This window comes from Nerophis ophidion, linkage group LG07 (assembly GCF_033978795.1).
Source record: "Nerophis ophidion isolate RoL-2023_Sa linkage group LG07, RoL_Noph_v1.0, whole genome shotgun sequence".
In the NCBI taxonomy this organism is placed as follows: Eukaryota; Metazoa; Chordata; class Actinopteri; order Syngnathiformes; family Syngnathidae; genus Nerophis; species Nerophis ophidion.
The window spans coordinates 55,980,721-55,998,615 of NC_084617.1; the positions used below are offsets into that span (position 1 = coordinate 55,980,721).

Below are 17,895 nucleotides of genomic sequence, written 5' to 3' on the forward strand. Positions count from 1 at the left end.
TTAAATATGACCAGCAGAGGGCGCCAAAGAGGCGCCGTGTTACATCCACTGATTGTATCCTGAACTGATTTAGATGAATGGAATTAAAACCTTTTCTTGTTTCCACATTTCTTTTTATTTCAGTCTCACTGAAAAACCAAACAGTCTTACATGAACAAGCGCTGAATTCAAATGCAACTTGCTTTTTGTGGTGGGGTAAAAAAGCAAGTCAGCACACAACAACAACAGTTGAACAGCAGTATTTGAAAGATTTAAGTGATGTGCATCCAAAAGTAATCTGGAGTGATGGCAGCTAAACATGTCAGCTGGATGTAAACACAAACCCGCTGCAGGTTGATGCATTTATGTTTCACGTGGAGAAGGAATATGTCCCACGTCAGCAGCAGCATCCTTCATGCTCTGACAAAAGCAGGACTTCCTGTTCCGTTATCCTGAGGACTACCTCTCATGCTTCCTGAGAGAAACCCACTTCCTGTCGCTCCTTAACCTGTGGCACTAAAGGACCGCTCTGCCTGCCTTTTGTGTCGAAACAAAAAGTACATTCGTGCTTAGTAAGGCATTTCTGGATAGGGAAGTCTTGTTTTCTGCTCATCCTGCCTCAGAGGAGGATCTATTTTTACACACGAAAACAAAGTACTATTTCTGTACAAATACATATATACATATTATACACAAATATATACATGATCGTCCCTCGGCACAGCCAGCGGGTCGATCAAACACATGGCAATTAATTCCACTTGGCTTCATCTCACTGTTATAAACACTGATCCATACGCATACTAAATAGGACAGGCCATCAGCTGACTATGAAACTATAAACACCAAACTTGTCCTCATCTGTCTCACAAACAACAAAAAATGATGTATTTGGATGGATCTGCTTCCCACACGGGAGAAAGGCGAGGATTGTTTTGGTCCGCTAGAACGTGTCGTTCATTAAAAAGTCCTTATTGATGGAGGAAGATACGCCCACTCACGCCCCGGGTGTGCCCATCTGCTGGCCCATCAGCGGGTCCCCGCCCTCCGCTTCCTCCTGCATCGGGGTGACCTCCTGCTCGGCGGTGACCACGATGGCGTTCTCGTCCACCAGCTCGCACGTGGGGTTGGAGAAGGCGGCGAGCGGGAGGGTGATCCTCTGCATCTCCCGCTCGTACACCCGCTGCTCGTGCTGCTTCTTCAGGTCGCGGCCCCTGCGCACACACACGATTCATTCATTCATTGGTTCCGAGACGATGAATTTCCAGTCGGAATCATTCGTATACAGTGGGGCAAAAAAGTATTTAGTCAGCCACCGATATGTAAGTTTTCCCACTTAAAATGGTGACAGAGGTCTGTAATTTTCATCATAGGTACACTTCAACTGTGAGAGACAGAATGGGAAAAAAAATCCAGGAATTCACATTGTAGGAATTTTAAAGAATTATTTGTAAATTATGGTGGAAAATAAGTATTTGGTCAACCATTTAAAGCTCTCTCTGAAGGAGGTTTTGGCTCAAAATCTCACGATACATGGCCCCATTCATTCTTTCCTTAACACGGATCAATCGTCCTGTCCCCTTAGCAGAAAAACAGCCCCAAAGCATGATGTTTCCACCCCCATGCTTCACAGTAGGTATGGTGTTCTTGGGATGCAACTCAGTATTCTTCTTCCTCCAGACACGACGAGTTGAGTTTATACCAAAATGGATACATTGATGATATAGCAGAGGATTGGGAGAATGTCATGTGGTCAGATGAAACCAAAATAGAACTTAGAGCCTATCTCACCTGCATTCGGGGGGGTGGCGGCGTACAACCTGGACAAGTCGCCACCTCATCGCAAGGCCAACACAGATAGACAGACAACATTCACACTCACATTCACACACTAGGGCCCATTTAGTGTTGCCAATCAACCTATCCCCAGGTGCATGTCTTTGGAAGTGGGAGGAAGCCGGAGTACTCGGAGGGAACCCACGCACTCATGGGGAGAACATGCAAACTCCACACAGAAAGATCCCGAGCCCGGGATTGAACTCAGGACTACTCAGGACCTTCGTATTGTGAGGCACATGCACTAACCCCCTGTTCCACTGTACCACCCATATATTGCATATAGCCTGACAAAATCTAGAATTAAAATATAAAATAAATCTTTATTGACATTGTAGTAAATGATTCATGATTTATGTTTACCACTCTTTGTCTGTGACAATCATTAGCTCAAATCAATACTACGGCTAAAAGTACACACATGAGACATATAGCAGGTAAATACACTTTGTTAGAGATAAAACACAAATTCTTGCAATTTGTTACAAAATTATGCCATTTTACTTCATTAGTTTACGCTACGTGGGCGGTTTTCACTGCGCTAATAATTGGCAACAAGCCAACCAGCTGTGTGCGCGTTTACCAATCTGTACGTGCACAGCGGAGATGCTGTTTGACTACATTACCTGTCACTCTTTCAACTACGTGTGCAGGTTATTGAAATGTTTACCTAAGTTTGACGCAACACTGCATTGCCACCTTTTTTTGAACCTTTATTTACCCAGGAAAGTCCCACTGAGATAAAGAATCTCATTTCAAGGCAGTCCTGCCACTGGGAGCAAGGTGGGTGCAGAGAACTTGCCCAAGACACAACGGACGTGACTAGGAATCAAACCTGGAACCCTCAAGTTGCTGGCACAGCTGCTCTACCACCCGAGCCACGCCACAGAGCAGCCATGTGCCTTTGGCAAGAAATACAGTTCAATGCGTTTTCTTTATTTTCATGACTATTGTAGATTGTCAGTGAAGGCATCAAAACTATGACGCCTGTTAAGTGTAAACAATTTCAGGTACCTCTCGAAGCTCATCGAGAGAATACCAAGAGTGTGCAAAGCAGTAATCAGAGCAAAGGGTGGCTATTTTGAAGAAACTAGAATATAAAATAGAAAATAGTTCATCTTTTTTTCATAAAGTACATAACTCCACATGTGTTCATTCATAGTTTTGATGCCTTCAGTGACAATCTATAATGTAAATAGTCATGAAAATAAAGAAAACACATTGAATGAGAAGGAGAGTCCAAACTTTTTGGCCTGTACTGTATTTTTTAAAGCAGCGCGGTTCTTCCGCGTTGAAAGAGTCACCTTTTTCTGTAATTTTGCACCCCAAATATCTCCGAATTGCGCTTCATGCACGCTCTTTATTCACTAGCAGAATTGCCGTTTTTTCGCATTCGTCCTCTCTACTCTGTTTCTGCTTATATGCGCTCTATGTGTGTGCTGACACACTCAACATGCGCCTTGGCTCTGTATGTCATACGGAGGAAAAAAAGTACCGGTATTTTTCAATGGCAGTATAGTACAGTTTTTTATTAATTACTTAAAAACTATAGTATGTATAGTTGTAATATAGTTGATTACCGTACAACTCTAGTTCTCTGTTTGCGAGCAGGGTTAAAATGTCAATGCAAAGATATGCCAATGTGTGTTTAAACTGGTCCAAGTTCCTCCATACAACAGGAGCAATCAGAGATTTTAGGAATTTGCTGTAAAATTATTGTCTCCCAAGTTTTGATCCAGTCTGGTGTAATTCCTGGGCCCTGCTTCAGCGTGTTCTGCTGTTGTTTGCAAGGAGGCTGCATGAGAAGATTGCTCATGCATGACATTCTCTCAGTGTCCCATATGTCCATGTTGTCACTGTAGACTCCTCCTACTAATTCACCAGTGGCTAAAAATAGGAAGAAATATGCTCCTGTAACGTTGCATCCAAAAGAGCAGAGTCCCATCTTGTGTCCTTTCTGCTCTCCATACACCGGCGTCTTTTCCAAGAATCTCAAATGAGAACGCTTTAAAAAGAAATACTTTCATTTCCTGCCACCCCCCCTTAGTGTTCCTTGTGGGATTTGTGTTGGAAGCATCGCGTGCAAATGCAACAACAGCGGAATGTGCAATAACAAGCTGCATTATTCATATGCGAGTTATAGTGCAATATGTTACGCATTATTAATAATGCTAGTATTTTATTCAACTCTGACCTTTTATAGAAGTATCCAAAGGTGATGCCTGCCCCGAGGACAATTATGATGGCCATCATGACGATGCCGAGGGCGTAGCCTGCAAACCACATATTCAGCAGCAGCAAGTTAAGAAATAAATATACACCGTATAATAAATATCATTATTATCATCATGTTTATTTGCGGCGCATACCAAGCGGGCCCATATCTTTTTTCTTTTTGGATCCCGTACGCACTCGTTGGCTGATTCCCAGCACCGGCTGTATGGCGGCGGCTTCATCTCCAGAAGAGGAGCGCGTGGTTAGACGGACAGAAGTGTCAGCTGACGCAGTTGGAAAGGGCGCTTCCATGTCGGCTGCCTGAGCGGAGGTCAGCTCTGCAAAACACAGCAGAGCATCAACATTGTTAGTCACTTATGATGATACACACCGATTACCCTCGATTGTGTTTCTGTCCATTATCAGAGGCACACTTAACGCTAATACATGAAGACTCTTATTCAAATTCATCATGTAACACTCACGGGAGAAAGGCTGACTTTTGTCCTTTCAGTAGATGTTTGCTGTATTTTTGGCCACCAATTTTTGTTGTGTAACTTCATTAAACATGCTTTTTTTCAAGTTGAATTTTAAATATACATAACATCAACATATGCATATACATATACATACAAACCCCGTTTCCATTTGATTTGGGAAATTGTGTTAGATGTAAATATAATCGGAATACAATGATTTGCAAATAATTTTCAACCCAAATTCAGTTAAATATGCTACAAAGACAACCTATTTGATGTTCAAACTGATAAACTTTTTTTTTTTTGCAAATTAGCATTAACTTTAAAATTTGATACCAGCAACACGTGACAAAAAAGTTGGGAAAGGTGGCAATAAATACTGATAAAGTTCAGGAATGCTCATCAAACACTTATTTGGAAAATCCCACAGGTGTGCAGGCTAATTAAGAACACGTGGGTGACATGATTGGGTATAAAAACAGCTTCCATAAAATGCTAAGTAATTCCCAAACAAGGGTGGGGCGAGGGTCACCTCTTTGTAAGCAAATGGTCTAACAGTTGTAGAACAACATTTCTCAACGAGCTATTGCAAGGAATTTAGGGATTTTACCATCTACGGTCCGTAAAATCATCAAAAATGATGACAGAGGTCTGTAATTTTCATCATAGGTACACTTCAACTGTGAGAGACAGAATGTGGAAAAAAAATACAGGAATTCACACTGTAGAAATTTTAAATAATTTATTTGTAAATTATGGTGGAAAATAAGTATTTGGTCAACCATTCAAAGCTCTCACTGATGGAAGGAGGTTTTGGCTCAAAATCTCACGATACATGGCCCCATTCATTCTTTCCTTAACACGGATCAATCGTACTGTCCCCTTAGCAGAAAAAACAGCCCCAAAGCATGATGTTTCCACCCCCATGCTTCACAGTGGGTATGGTGTTCTTGGGATGCAACTCAGTATTCTTCTTCCTCCAAACACGAGTTGAGTTTGTACCAAAATGGATACATGGATGATACAGCAGAGGATTGGGAGGATGTCATGTGGTCAGATTAAACCAAAATAGAACTTTTAGGTATAAACTCAACTCGTCTGATATTTTGTCTAGGACTGAAGTTTACTAAGAAATTTGAGCAAAAATGTAAAAAAAAAAAAAAAAGATGAATCCAAAATACTTGTATGCCTTTTAAAATAACTAAGGACTTTCATATTCTGTTTGGCTTTGAAAATGTTTTGAAATGTCCCCAGAGGGTTAATTAAGCGCTTACTGTGGACCCTCAATAATCAAACACCCTAAAGGTGGAATTCAACTAAATTCTAAAAGGAAAACAGCCTCGAAATGTGTACAAAATAATTTAATGGCGATATGAGTGCATTAAGTATCAGTGAGTGTCTAAATGATTAATTATTTGTCAACTATAAGAGAGTTCATACTTAGAAGTGTTATTGATACAGGGAGCGTCCCTGTAGACATAACACGACACGTGTGTAAGGACCCCATCTGTGGGGGGCCGGTTTTTCATGGAGCAGTACATTGAAAATGTCAAGAGGGTGCTTCGTATTCAGTTTTACAGCAACAACGTATTCATTGCCCCTTCCTGCTCCATCACTGACAAGGATATGATGGCAAATTAATCACCAAATAGTTTTATTGTCTCCCGTGGCTCACAGTGTTGGTGCAGGGCTGGTAATTTCACACACAGGGGTAGAATCCTGGATGGAGTTGTGCCAGGAACATGTTTGTTTTCGTTATTTTACTTATGTTTTTTGGACTAAAAAAAAAAAATTTTAACAATTTCATTTCCATAGAGGACCCCAAAAGGGATAAGCGGTAGAAAATGGAGTCCTGATCCCGATTGTGTTATTGGATCAGGGCCACTATTTGCATTTTTTAATTGATCGGCCAATGAACTGCTGAGCCCAGCCGAAATTTACAGCAATGGTATCCCAGTATTTACATGGGTCACATGAAAACTAATCCTTCTAAAAAGGGACGCACACTCAGGGACATACCCTTTGTTACACACATGTGCGAGTTTCATGAATTCCAGGGGGGTGCATGTCTTGCCAAAACACCGGCTCAAATTTGAGACCAAGTTTCAATGAAGTCACAGTGTGAAACGACTCCTAATATACTTATCCTTACCACCTGGGTGGACAAGTTTATTCCATGTATCATTATCACTGGAGGACTAGAAGCAAAGAAATGGCTAAGCATCTACACAACAACGACTAAAGCTTCAATGTAGACTCGGGGTGATCAATCCCAATGTCGATACATTTGATATGTAGTGTAGTATTAGTATATCAACAATACTCAAGTGATGAGATTATTATTACAAAATATTTTGGGGTTGTTTTGGTTGTTGTTTACAAACTCATAATGAGAGCCAACAGTAGTTTTTGCTTTTGTGTACGTATTTTGCGGTAGCCACTTTATTTATTAAACAAAAACTGTATGAAGCATTCAATACCACAAATGAAATGGATCATCTGACTTACACCAATAGTAGAACATTCAAAATGTAATAAGCTTTATAAAAAATATGTTGCTGTGTTTTCTTTAATCACTTCTGTAATCCATAATCATTTTAGAACAAAACAAGCATACAATTACATTCAAGTAGGATTTTATATTAAATAAATAGCTTGGCATGAATGAAAAAGTGTAAAAAAATGTTTTATTAAGTGGGAGAGGGGGGCCTCAAAATGAAATTTGGCACAGGCGCCGATTAAGCCTGCTCTTGCTTTAATGACATATTAGTGGTATAATGCATGGATATGAATAATGCACTTTGTTCCACTTTAGACTGACCAGCATGTCGTGCATAAAGTGCGGTTTCTGATTACTGTTGTTGATCCAATAACACCAGCGCTGACGCGGGAGAGCAGCAAGGAGAGTCGTCGGCCTGCTCCTGATGACTTCCTTATGATTATAAATATTTCAGATACTCTGGAGGTCATTAAAAAAAGTCTCTTGTGTTTTTCATAAGCAGCAGCCTTCACATCTGCTTCCTCCCCACCACTCCCCCCCCAGAGACACACACACACACACACACACACACGCACACACACTCTGCACCCATTTCCTCTGCAAGCACAAAGTTGGCTGTGTACAAACCTGACTAGAAAAAGACAGCGTCATTAAACGGAGCAGCCACTAACTTTCCGTCTCTAAGGCGAGACAAACGGCGTCCTCCAATGAGGGGAGCCGGGAGGCGTGACCGTGGAAAAGTTGTGGTGCAAGTGAACTTGAGCGACACGTGACTGTGTGACTGTTATTGTTGGTTTGAGACAAGGAAAAAACTGGCAGTGATTTAATCAACTGACCTACTATTGGCATAGAAAACTTATTGCACGTGGAGTAATTCAGTCTTTTAACTTTTTCTAATGAGGTTGCAAGCAGCATAAAAATCTCATGATTTTCCCCAGGAGCACTTGACCTACTTTTCAGGCTAACAAACTATCCACACATTCCAACAAGTTTTGTGACATTTACTGCAAATATTGTTCATAATTCTGAAGGAAGGGAGGCTCAAGGTCACCTGGGCATGCCTGGAGGGAGCAAAACTGCTTCTGGATGGTTGCATCCGGGCCTGTGATGTAGCACCAAGGTCTCTCAGAAGAGTCCGGGTTTCGGCAGTAATTGTGATCTCCCACACCTAAGAGGAGGGGAAAAAAGCAAGTGTGTTAAAAAGTAGTACACTTTGTCTTACTGCCAGTGCTGCTGCGTCCTAAAATGGCTGTATGACATACACATTTTATGCCCCAGGTGTTAAACTCAAGACTTAGGCCTGTAATCCATCCATCCATTTTCTACCGCTTATTCCCTTTTTGGGGTCGCTGGCGCCTATCTCAACAATATTTTTTTTTAATTTTGACAAAAAAATTGCATGTAATTTTTTATATATATTTTTGTTTTGATCCGTCGTGGTGAAGAAGGCACTGGATGCAATCCCTAAGAAGAGGGAAGTCTGGGCTTCTTTGCTTAGGCTGCTGCCCCCGTGTCCAGACCTCGGATAGCGGAAGAAAATGGATGGACGGGTATACTTTGTACATTTATAAACAATTTAAAAAATATTATCTGATCTTGAAACTTGATCTTAATTTTTTTTTTTTTACATATGTATTTATAAGTTCTATATATTTAAAAAAATATATCTGATCATGCATATTTGCTTTTTAATATATATGTTTAATTTCAAGTTTTTAAAAATATTGTCTGATAATGCTTAAAAACAATGTATTTGTATTTTAATTTTTTATATATTTTTTAAACTATTATCTGATCATGCATAATTTTTTTCAAATACATATTCTTAATTTCTACATGTTTTAAAACTATTATCTGATCATGCAACAAACATTATATTAGCATACATTCCACCAACACGAACAGCTGCATGTCACCCTGGCTTACGATTTTCAAAGAAACCTATTCATCACTTTGTACGTACAAAAAAATTAAAGCTTTCAAAAGAACAGCATTAACTCATGTGATTAATCACAGAAATGATTGCATTAATCATGTACAGTATATTTGCAGATTAATCACACCATTAATTTTTACTGTACATGCTCCTTTACCTTAACCGCAAATGGTTACCGAAAAGGCAGCGCAGAACTTTGGATAAAACTGATACCAAGTTTTGAGAAAACAAATATTGTGCATTCAAGTAAAACGCAGTGGGATAGTGGCCGTGCGCAACTCGAGGGTCACTGGTTCAAATCCCACCTAGAACCAACCTCGTCACGTCCGTTGTGTCCTGAGCAAGACACTTCACCCTTGCTCCTGATGGGTGCTGGTTGGCGCCTTGCATGGCAGCTCCCTCCATCAGTGTGTGAATGTGTGTGTGAATGGGTAAATGTGGTAGTGTCAAAGCGCTTTGAGTACCTTGAAGGTAGAAAAGCGCTATACAAGTACAACCCATTTATCATGTATTTATTTATTTATTTATCCTGTATGACATTCTGAAAATAAAATTGTTCAAATAAAAGGCTCTATTTAAAAGTTTATTTAAATTGTGCAAGCGAGTAATTAATCATGATTAATAAACATTTTAAAAATGTGTTTACTATGATTAAAAAAATTACTCATTTGACAGCACTAAAAATATATATAATAACAATATTGCATCGTTTAGGGCTGGTAATGAATACATGTTTCCATTGAGGGCCACATCGCAGTTCAGAGGGGCAGCTTGTAACGGTGACTGTATATAAATATTAGTGCTGTCGAATTATTTATTTCTGTAATCAGATTACTGGTACTCACAATTTGAATGTGAATTAATCATGATTAATCACAGGTCATCTGCTTGATTTACTACATTCACTTAAAAAAAAGACTCCAATATTTAGACAAAAATGCAATTTTATTGTCGCAATGTCATTAAGGATATTTCTCTGGAAAATGTTTTAAGCTCCTTGAATGCACTACATTTCTCTGCTCAAAACCTGGTAACAATTGTATTAAAAATCCGGTTAGGGTGTATTTTGGAGTGAAATTTGCCAGAAAAGTCACCAATCAGAGTTTCTTCACTCACCTTTGCAATAACGTACGTTTTGACATGATCACTGACCGTATGCCAAGCCATACCACCTTTCAGGTGACCATCCACACTTAAAGGCGTACTGAAATGAGATTTTCTTATTTAAACGAGGATAGCAAGTCCATTCTATGTGTCATACTTGATCATTTCGCGATATTGCCATATTTTTGCTGAAAGGATTTAGTAGAGAACATCGACGATAAACTTCGTAACTTTTGGTCGCTAATAAAAAAGCCTTGCTTGTACCGGAAGTAAGCAGACGATGTGCGCATGACGTCACGGGTTGTAGAGCTCCTCACATCCTCACATTGTTCACAATCATGGCCACCAGCAGCGAGAGCGATTCGGACCGAGAAAGCGACGATTTCCCCATTAATTTGAGCGAGGATGAAAGATTAGTGGATGAGGATAGCGAGAGTGAAGGACTAGAAAAAAAAAAGAAAAAAAAAGGGCAGTGGGAGCGATTCAGATGTTATTAGACACATTTATTAGGATAATTCTGGAAAATCCTTTATATACTTATGTTACTAGTGTTTTAGTGAGATTATATGGTACCTGAAAGTCGGAGGGGTGTGGTCACTGGTGTGGTGACCACCAGTGTCTCCGGTGGGAGGAGGTAATAGTCCGCAGCTGCAGGAGGACGCAAGCTCCGCTCATGTCTACGGTAAGAGCCGACTTATTACCATAATTTTCTCACGGAAACCTGCTGGTTGACATGTGGTCTGGAACCATGTTCGCTTGACCGCTCTGATCCATAGTAAAGCTTCACCTTCGAGAATGTAAACAAGGAAACACCGGCTGTGTTTGTGTTGCTAAAGGCAATACACCGCTTCCCACCTACATCTTTCTCCTTTGACTTTTCCATTTTTAATTGAACAATTTGCAAAAGATTCAGCAACACAGATGTCCAGAATATTGTGTAATTATGTCTTTAAAGCAGACAACTTTTAACCGTGAGCGGTGCTGGAAGAACATGTCCGCTACAACCGGTGACGTCATGCGCACGCGTCATCATACGCGTCATCATTCCGCAACGTTTTCAACAGGATACTTCGCGGGAAATTTAAATTGCAATTTAGTAAACTAAACGGGCCGTATTGGCATGTGTTGCAATGTTAAGATTTTATCATTGATATATAAACTATCGGACTGCGTGGTCGGTAGTAGTGGGTTTCAGTAGGCCTTTAAGATAAAGGAGCATGTACAGTCAAAATTCATTGTATGTACTGCTCCACAGCTCTGGAATGCTCCACCAGACAATTTAAGAGCACCATAGTATGTGGAAATATTTAAAAAACGACTGAAGACACATCTTTTCAAGAAAAGTTACAAATCAGCCTAAGTTTGCATTGTATCCTCAGTGTATGTTTTGTTTGCTTTTAACTTACCATTGTAGTTCTTTGAGATTAAAAAAAATGCATAGTGCTTTATAAAGAAAATAATAATAATTATTATTATTGTTGTATGATTAATTTGTGTTGATACATAATTAACGCGATAGTTGTTTGTGATTAATCACATGAGTTAACTTATTTTTGACAACCCTAATACATATTGATATGTGATATTGCTACACATTTGCCTTTGCATTTTAATATTATGTTTTTTTTGCAAACTCATTTGAAATTATAAGTCAGAATGACAAGCAGCCATCTAAGTATTTATCTGTATTTCAACAAAACAAATATATTAATACAATTTGTGATGCATAATCAAATAACACTAGGGTTTAAAAAAAATGAATTTTTTTTGTGTTGAATTAAAAAAAACATTGAAGCCCCATGAGCCGAGGATGTCGTTGTGGCTTGTGCAGCCCTTTGAGACACCTGTGATTAAAGGCTATAAAATCCAACTTTGATTGATTGACTTTGAGTTTGCTACCTGTGGCATAAGCAATTGTGTACATAAACAATAATATTCATATGTATTCACTGTTACAAGAGGCCCTATGCAGGCAGCTGTAACTGCTATGTGGCCCTCAATGAAAACAAGTTTGAGAGTCTTTCTTAGAGCACAGCATTGTGATTACAGGAAGTGAACAAACCTTCTAGTAATTGCTGGAAGCGATACAATGAAGAACTAGGTATAAATAAGCTTTGTTTACCTTTTACTCCCTCACGGACATGTTGAACTGTGAACTGTAAATCATTTGGGTTTTGATGTAACTTTGTTAGCATGTTCCAAATAAACGACTACTACTCTTGCTCTATGTCGTTGTTTAGAGCCACTTTGTCACGCCAAAGTCTATTTATTTTTTTCCTAATTACTGACATTTGTTGTCAATCTATTTAGCAACAAAATGTTGAGGGCCAAAAAAATGGCTAGCCTTGTTTAGAGGGTCACATTTCCAGAAAGCCAAGGACCAGGGGGCCGGATTATCCCTATGAGAGCACTCCACTGTTTTTAAGAATCTGCTGCAAAAATGTGAGTCCTTCACAAGTTTTTTGAAGGCCACTGAGTGAATAGCCCGAATGATGAAAAATAAAGTACCTAAAATGGAACCCTAATAGTACAGAAGATGAACAAATGACTACTGACTGTGTCTGTAATAAACAAGCTACAGCAACACCTTAGTTATATAAATCACATTACTGTAAAAATGTGTACCTGCCAAAAAGGAGATTTAAAGGAATGCCTTTAGGAACGCTTCTATTATGTAAATCACACCTTTGGACCCCAGCGTTCTGTTTGCTAGCAAGGTGAAAATGCCCTTGCAAGGATCTGCCAATGTGTTTACAGTGGTCCAAGATCCTCTATACCAGTGTTTTTCAACATTTTTTTTGAGCCAAGGCGCAGAGGCAGACCACCAGCAGAAATCATAAAAAAAATGAAACTCAGTAGACAATAAAAAGTGGCAATTGTTGGGTATGAATTCAAACCATAACCAAACATGCAACATTATAGCTATTGTCTCAAAGTAGGTGTACTGTCTCGACCTGTTACATCACGCCGTGACTTATTTTGAGTTTTTTGCTGATTTGCTGTGTGTAGTGTTTTAGTTCTTGTCTTGCGCTCCTATTTTGGTGGCTTTTCCTGTTTTGTTGGTATTTTCCTGTGCAGTCTCGTGTCTTCCTTTAAGCACTATTCTCCGCACCTGCTTTGTTTTAGCAATCATGAGATGCTTAAGTTGTTATCTTTTTTGGTGTGGATATTGTTGATTGTCATGTCATGTACAGATGTACTTTGTGGACGCCGTCCCTGCTCCACGCGCTGTAAGTCTTTGCTGTCGTCCAACATTCCGTTTTTGTTTACTTTGTCGCCAGTTCAGTTTTAGTTTCGTTCTGCCTTGCCATCCCTAAGCTTTAATGCCTTTTTCCAAGGGCCACTCACCTTTTGTTTTTTTTTGGTTTAAGCATTAGAAACTTTTTTACCTGCACACTACCTCCCGCTGTCGTCGGCATATTGTGATCAGACAAACATCTACAAAGGAATTAGCTACCTGTTGCCACCTACTGATATGGAAGATTATTACACGGTTACGCTGCCGCGCTCTAGACAGCACAGACACTCAACAACGACACATTATTTGTGGACCATAATTACTGGTTTGTAAAAAATATATTTATCCCAATTAGGTGAAAAAACATAATCTCACAAGGCACAGCAGACAGACAGTGGTTGCAAAACACTGCCCTAAGGAACACTACTAGTAAAGACATTGACTACTACTGACGGCATCTGAAGTAAACAAGTTACAGCAACACCTTAGTTACATAAATCATGTTCTTGTAAAAATGTGTAACTGCCAAAAAGGAGAGTACTTAAAGAAATGCCTTGAGGAACGCCTTAGTTATGTAAATCAGAAATTTGGACCGCAGTGTTCCGCTTGCTGGCATGGTTAAAATGTCAATGCAAGGATCTGCCAATGTGTTTACTGTGGTCCAAGTTTCTCTATACCAATGGTTCTTAAATGGGGGTAGGCGTACCCCTGGGTATACTTCAAGGTATGCGAAGGGCTGCGTGAGATTTTTTTTAAATATTCTAAAAAATAGCAGTAGTTCAAACATCCTTTATGAATATATTTATTGAATAATATGTCAACCAAATATGAATGTAATTCATAAACTGTGAAGAAGAAAAATACAACAATATTCAGTGTTGACAGCTAGATTTTTTGTGGACATGTTCCATAAATATTGATGTTAAAGATTTCCTTTTTTGTGAAGAAATGTTTAGAATGAAGTTGATTAATCCAAATTGATCTCTTTTACAATCCCCAAAGAGGGCACTTTAAGTTGATGAGTATTTCTATGTGTAGTAATCTTTATTTATAATTGAATCATTTGTTTATTTTTCAACAAGTTTTTAGTTATTTTTATATCTTTTTTTCCAAATAGTTCAAGAAAGACCACTACAAATGAACAATATTTTGCACTATTATAAAATTTAATAAATCAGAAACTGATGACATAGTGCTGTATTTTACTTCTTTATCTCTTTTTTTCAACCAGAAATGCTTTGCTCTGATTAGGGGGTATTTGAATTAAAAAAAATGTTCACAGAGGGTACATCACTGAAAAAAGGTTGAGAACCACTGCTCATACAACAGGAGCACTCAGGTGTTTTTTTGAGAATTTTTTTGCAAAAATGTTTGTCTCCCTATAGCAGTGGTTCTCAAATGGGGGTACACGTACCCCTGGGGGTACTTGAAGGTATGCCAAGGGGTACGTGAGATTTTTTTTTAAATATTCTAAAAATAGCTACAATTCAAAAATCATTTATAAATATGTTTATTGAATAATACTTCAACAAAATATGAATGTAAATTCATAAACTGTGAAAAGAAATGCAACAATGCAATATTCAGTGTTGACAGCTAGATTTTTTGTGGACATGTCCCATAAATATTGATGTTAAAGATTTCTTTTTTTGTGAAGAAATGTTTAGAATGAAGTTGATGAATCCGGATGGATCTCTATTACGATCCCCAAAGAGGGCACTTTAAGTTGATGATTACTTCTATGTGTAGAAATCTACATTTCAACAAGTTTTTTCCAAATAGTTGAAGAAAGACCACTACAAATGAGCAATATTTTGCACTCTTATACAATTTAATAAATCAGAAACTGATGACACAGTGCTGTGTTTTACTTCTTTATCTCTTTTTTTCAACCAGAAATGCTTTGCTCTGGTTAGGGGGTACTTGAATTAAAAAAATGTTCACAGGGGGTACATCACTGAAAAAAGGTTGAGAACCACTGCTCTATACAACAAGAGCACTCCAGTGTTTTTTGGGAATTTTGTTGCAAAAATGTTTGTCTCCCTAGTTTTGAGCTGAACTCAGGGGCCGGTATGGTGTCATTCCAGAGTTGAATGAGACAACAAAGACAAGAAGAACAGCTGCTTTGCAACATAGGCCATGAACACATAAACACAAACACTGATGACATTAGTATCAATAAAAGTATTAATCATCACTTTTGTGCTAAGAAAACTGGATTGAACAACTTTTTATTGGCTACCATGACCTTCAAAAAGGTGTTTACCTGTCTGTGGATCATATTGAGTGGAAGTGTTGGTCCACATTAAACAAGTCAAGCCTGAAGAGGAGCTGGATTGGTGCCCCCTGTAGTCCACTCCATTGGACATAATGCAGTCTGGAGGAAACAACAACACATCAACTCAGACTAAACCTGCAAATGCGTTCAAATCACAATTTTTTTTTTTCTTCATTCGATGACACAAGACAAAAAACACGTTTATTTACCTTCTCGTCCAAGACTGCAGTCGACCATGAAGGCTGCACTGAGTAGAAGAAGGTAGAAAGAGGGAAACATTCTGCCCGGATGACGAGGCAGTATTGTGAAGTAGCGGTGGCGAGTAAAAAAAGGGAGAAAGAGCCTGTGTTGAAGAGCCTCAAACACACTGCTCCCCTCGCTTGTGAGTCCCAGACCTTGTTTTTGCCAAGAGAGGAGCTCCTCTTTCCTTGTAAACAGCCTCCACAGTGGGAGGAGCAGCTGTGCTGAGTGCAGGCAGCAGTTAGGACACACCTCTTGGGTCCTAAACCTCACCTCTCTACAGTACATGTGTGCGATACAGCAAACTGGGGTATCGATCATCTGATATTAAGTACATGTCTTGACAGTGTGGCTATAAGCCAGGGGTGTCCAAAGTGCGGCCCGCGGCTAATCGTTTACCGGCCCCTCCACACATTCTGCAAAAATTGCAAAATTGATAGTATTGCAAAAATAAAAAATAAACATTTAAAAAAAGTGGAATGAGGTGAAATTTAATGAGATAAAAGTGGCAATGTTGACTCAAAGCTCCCATGCAAATCAACTTAATTTATAAAGCACATTTAAAATGTACCACAGGGGTAGCCAAAGTGATGTACAATGGGCAGGTTTAAAGATAATACGAGGAACGAGCAAACAACACAACACAAACAGAACATGATTAAAAAAAAAAATGTTTTAATCATCCATCCATCCATCCATTTTCTACCACTTATTCCCTTTTGGGGTCGCGGGGGGCGCTGGCGCCTATCTCAGCAACAATCGGGCGGAAGGTGGCGTACACCCTGGACAAGTCGCCACCTCATCGCAGGGCCAACACAGATAGACATACAACATTCACACTCACATTCACACACTAGGGCCAATTTTAGTGTTGCCAATCAACCTATCCCCAGGTACATGTCTTTGGAGGTGGGAGGAAGCCGGAGTACCCGGAGGGAACCCACGCATTCACAGGGAGAACATGCAAACTCCACACAGAAAGATCCTGAGCCTGGGATTGAACCCAGGACTGCAGGACCTTCGTATTGTGAGGCAGACGCACTAACCCCCCTGCCACTGTGAGGCAGAGGGGTTAAATAAAACATATTATTATTTTATATTATGTTGAATAAAACATAAAAACAGTATTTCTCTTCCTCCAAACACGACAAGTTGAGTTTATACCAAAAAGTTCTATTTTGGTTTCATCTGACCACATGACATTCTCCCAATCCTCTGCTGTATCATCCATGTATCCATTTTGGTATAAACTCAACTCGTCGTGTTTGGAGGAAGAGGAATACTGAGTTGCAACCCAAGAACACCATACCTACTGTGAAGCATGGGGGTGGAAACTTCATGCTTTGGGGCTGTTTTTCTGCTAAGGGGACAGGACGATTGATCCGTGTTAAGGAAAGAATGAATGGGGCCATGTATCGTGAGATTTTGAGCCAAAACCTCCTTCTATCAGTGACAGCTTTCAATGGTTGACCAAATACTTATTTTCCACCATAATTGTACAAATAAATTATTTAAAATTCCTACAATGTGAATTCCTGGATTTTTTTTTCACATTCTGTCTCTCACAGTTTAAGTGTACCTATGATGAAAATTACAGACCTCTGTCATCATTTTAAGTGGGAGAACTTACACAATCGGTGGCTGACTAAATACTTTTTTGCCCCACTGTATATGTTTGAAAAAATATACATTGAGGCCTCCACTTAGGCTTAATTAAAGGGTTTTGGTCAAAAAAATACAAAAAAATGTGCCGTTATTCAGTATTATTATTAAAGGTTTAAATTTCTAGATCAACATTCAGTCTATCTGTCAATATAAAGTTGTTAAAGATTTAAGAAATCCTGTTTTCTTATGGAAAAAACACAAAATATGCAATATTTTCACCCAATAAAAATTTAAGTGGAATATTTTAGGTTATATAATAATTGCAGGCTTAAAAAGGTCAATAACTCATAACAACATTGATTTTAATTAATTACTATTTCTTGAGCAATGACACTCAAAAATAAAGTCCCACTAAAATGATTGGGGATCCAAAAAGGTCCTGCTCAGTAAAGTTTAAAAAAAATAAATCATACATTTTTTTTTTTA

At 39.0% G+C, this 17,895-nt stretch overlaps 1 protein-coding gene across 1 annotated transcript; it reads right to left on the bottom strand.

Moving 5' to 3' along the window:
* Nucleotides 1-91: 91 nt before the first annotated feature.
* Nucleotides 92-16,121, bottom strand: pik3ip1 (phosphoinositide-3-kinase interacting protein 1). The gene is made up of 6 exons (XM_061906570.1): nucleotides 15,774-16,121; nucleotides 15,553-15,663; nucleotides 8,060-8,176; nucleotides 4,185-4,367; nucleotides 4,010-4,088; nucleotides 92-1,193 (listed from the first exon to the last, which is right to left on the bottom strand). The coding sequence occupies exons 1-6, from the start codon at nucleotides 16,090-16,092 to the stop codon at nucleotides 977-979; spliced, it is 1,026 nt and encodes a 341-aa protein (XP_061762554.1). The 5' UTR covers nucleotides 16,093-16,121; the 3' UTR covers nucleotides 92-976.
* Between the last annotated feature and the right edge of the window lie 1,774 nt (nucleotides 16,122-17,895).

Coding starts and splice junctions, on each gene's coding strand:
- pik3ip1 (XM_061906570.1), bottom strand. CDS start 16,092: ATGTACTGTAGAGAGGTGAGGTTTAGGACCCAAGAGGTGTGTCCTAAC. Junction 15,664..15,773: donor CTGCAGTCTTGGACGAGAAG/GTAAATAAACGT, acceptor TGTTTCCTCCAG/ACTGCATTATGTCCAATGGA. Junction 8,177..15,552: donor TCAATATGATCCACAGACAG/GTAAACACCTTT, acceptor CCCTCCTCTTAG/GTGTGGGAGATCACAATTAC.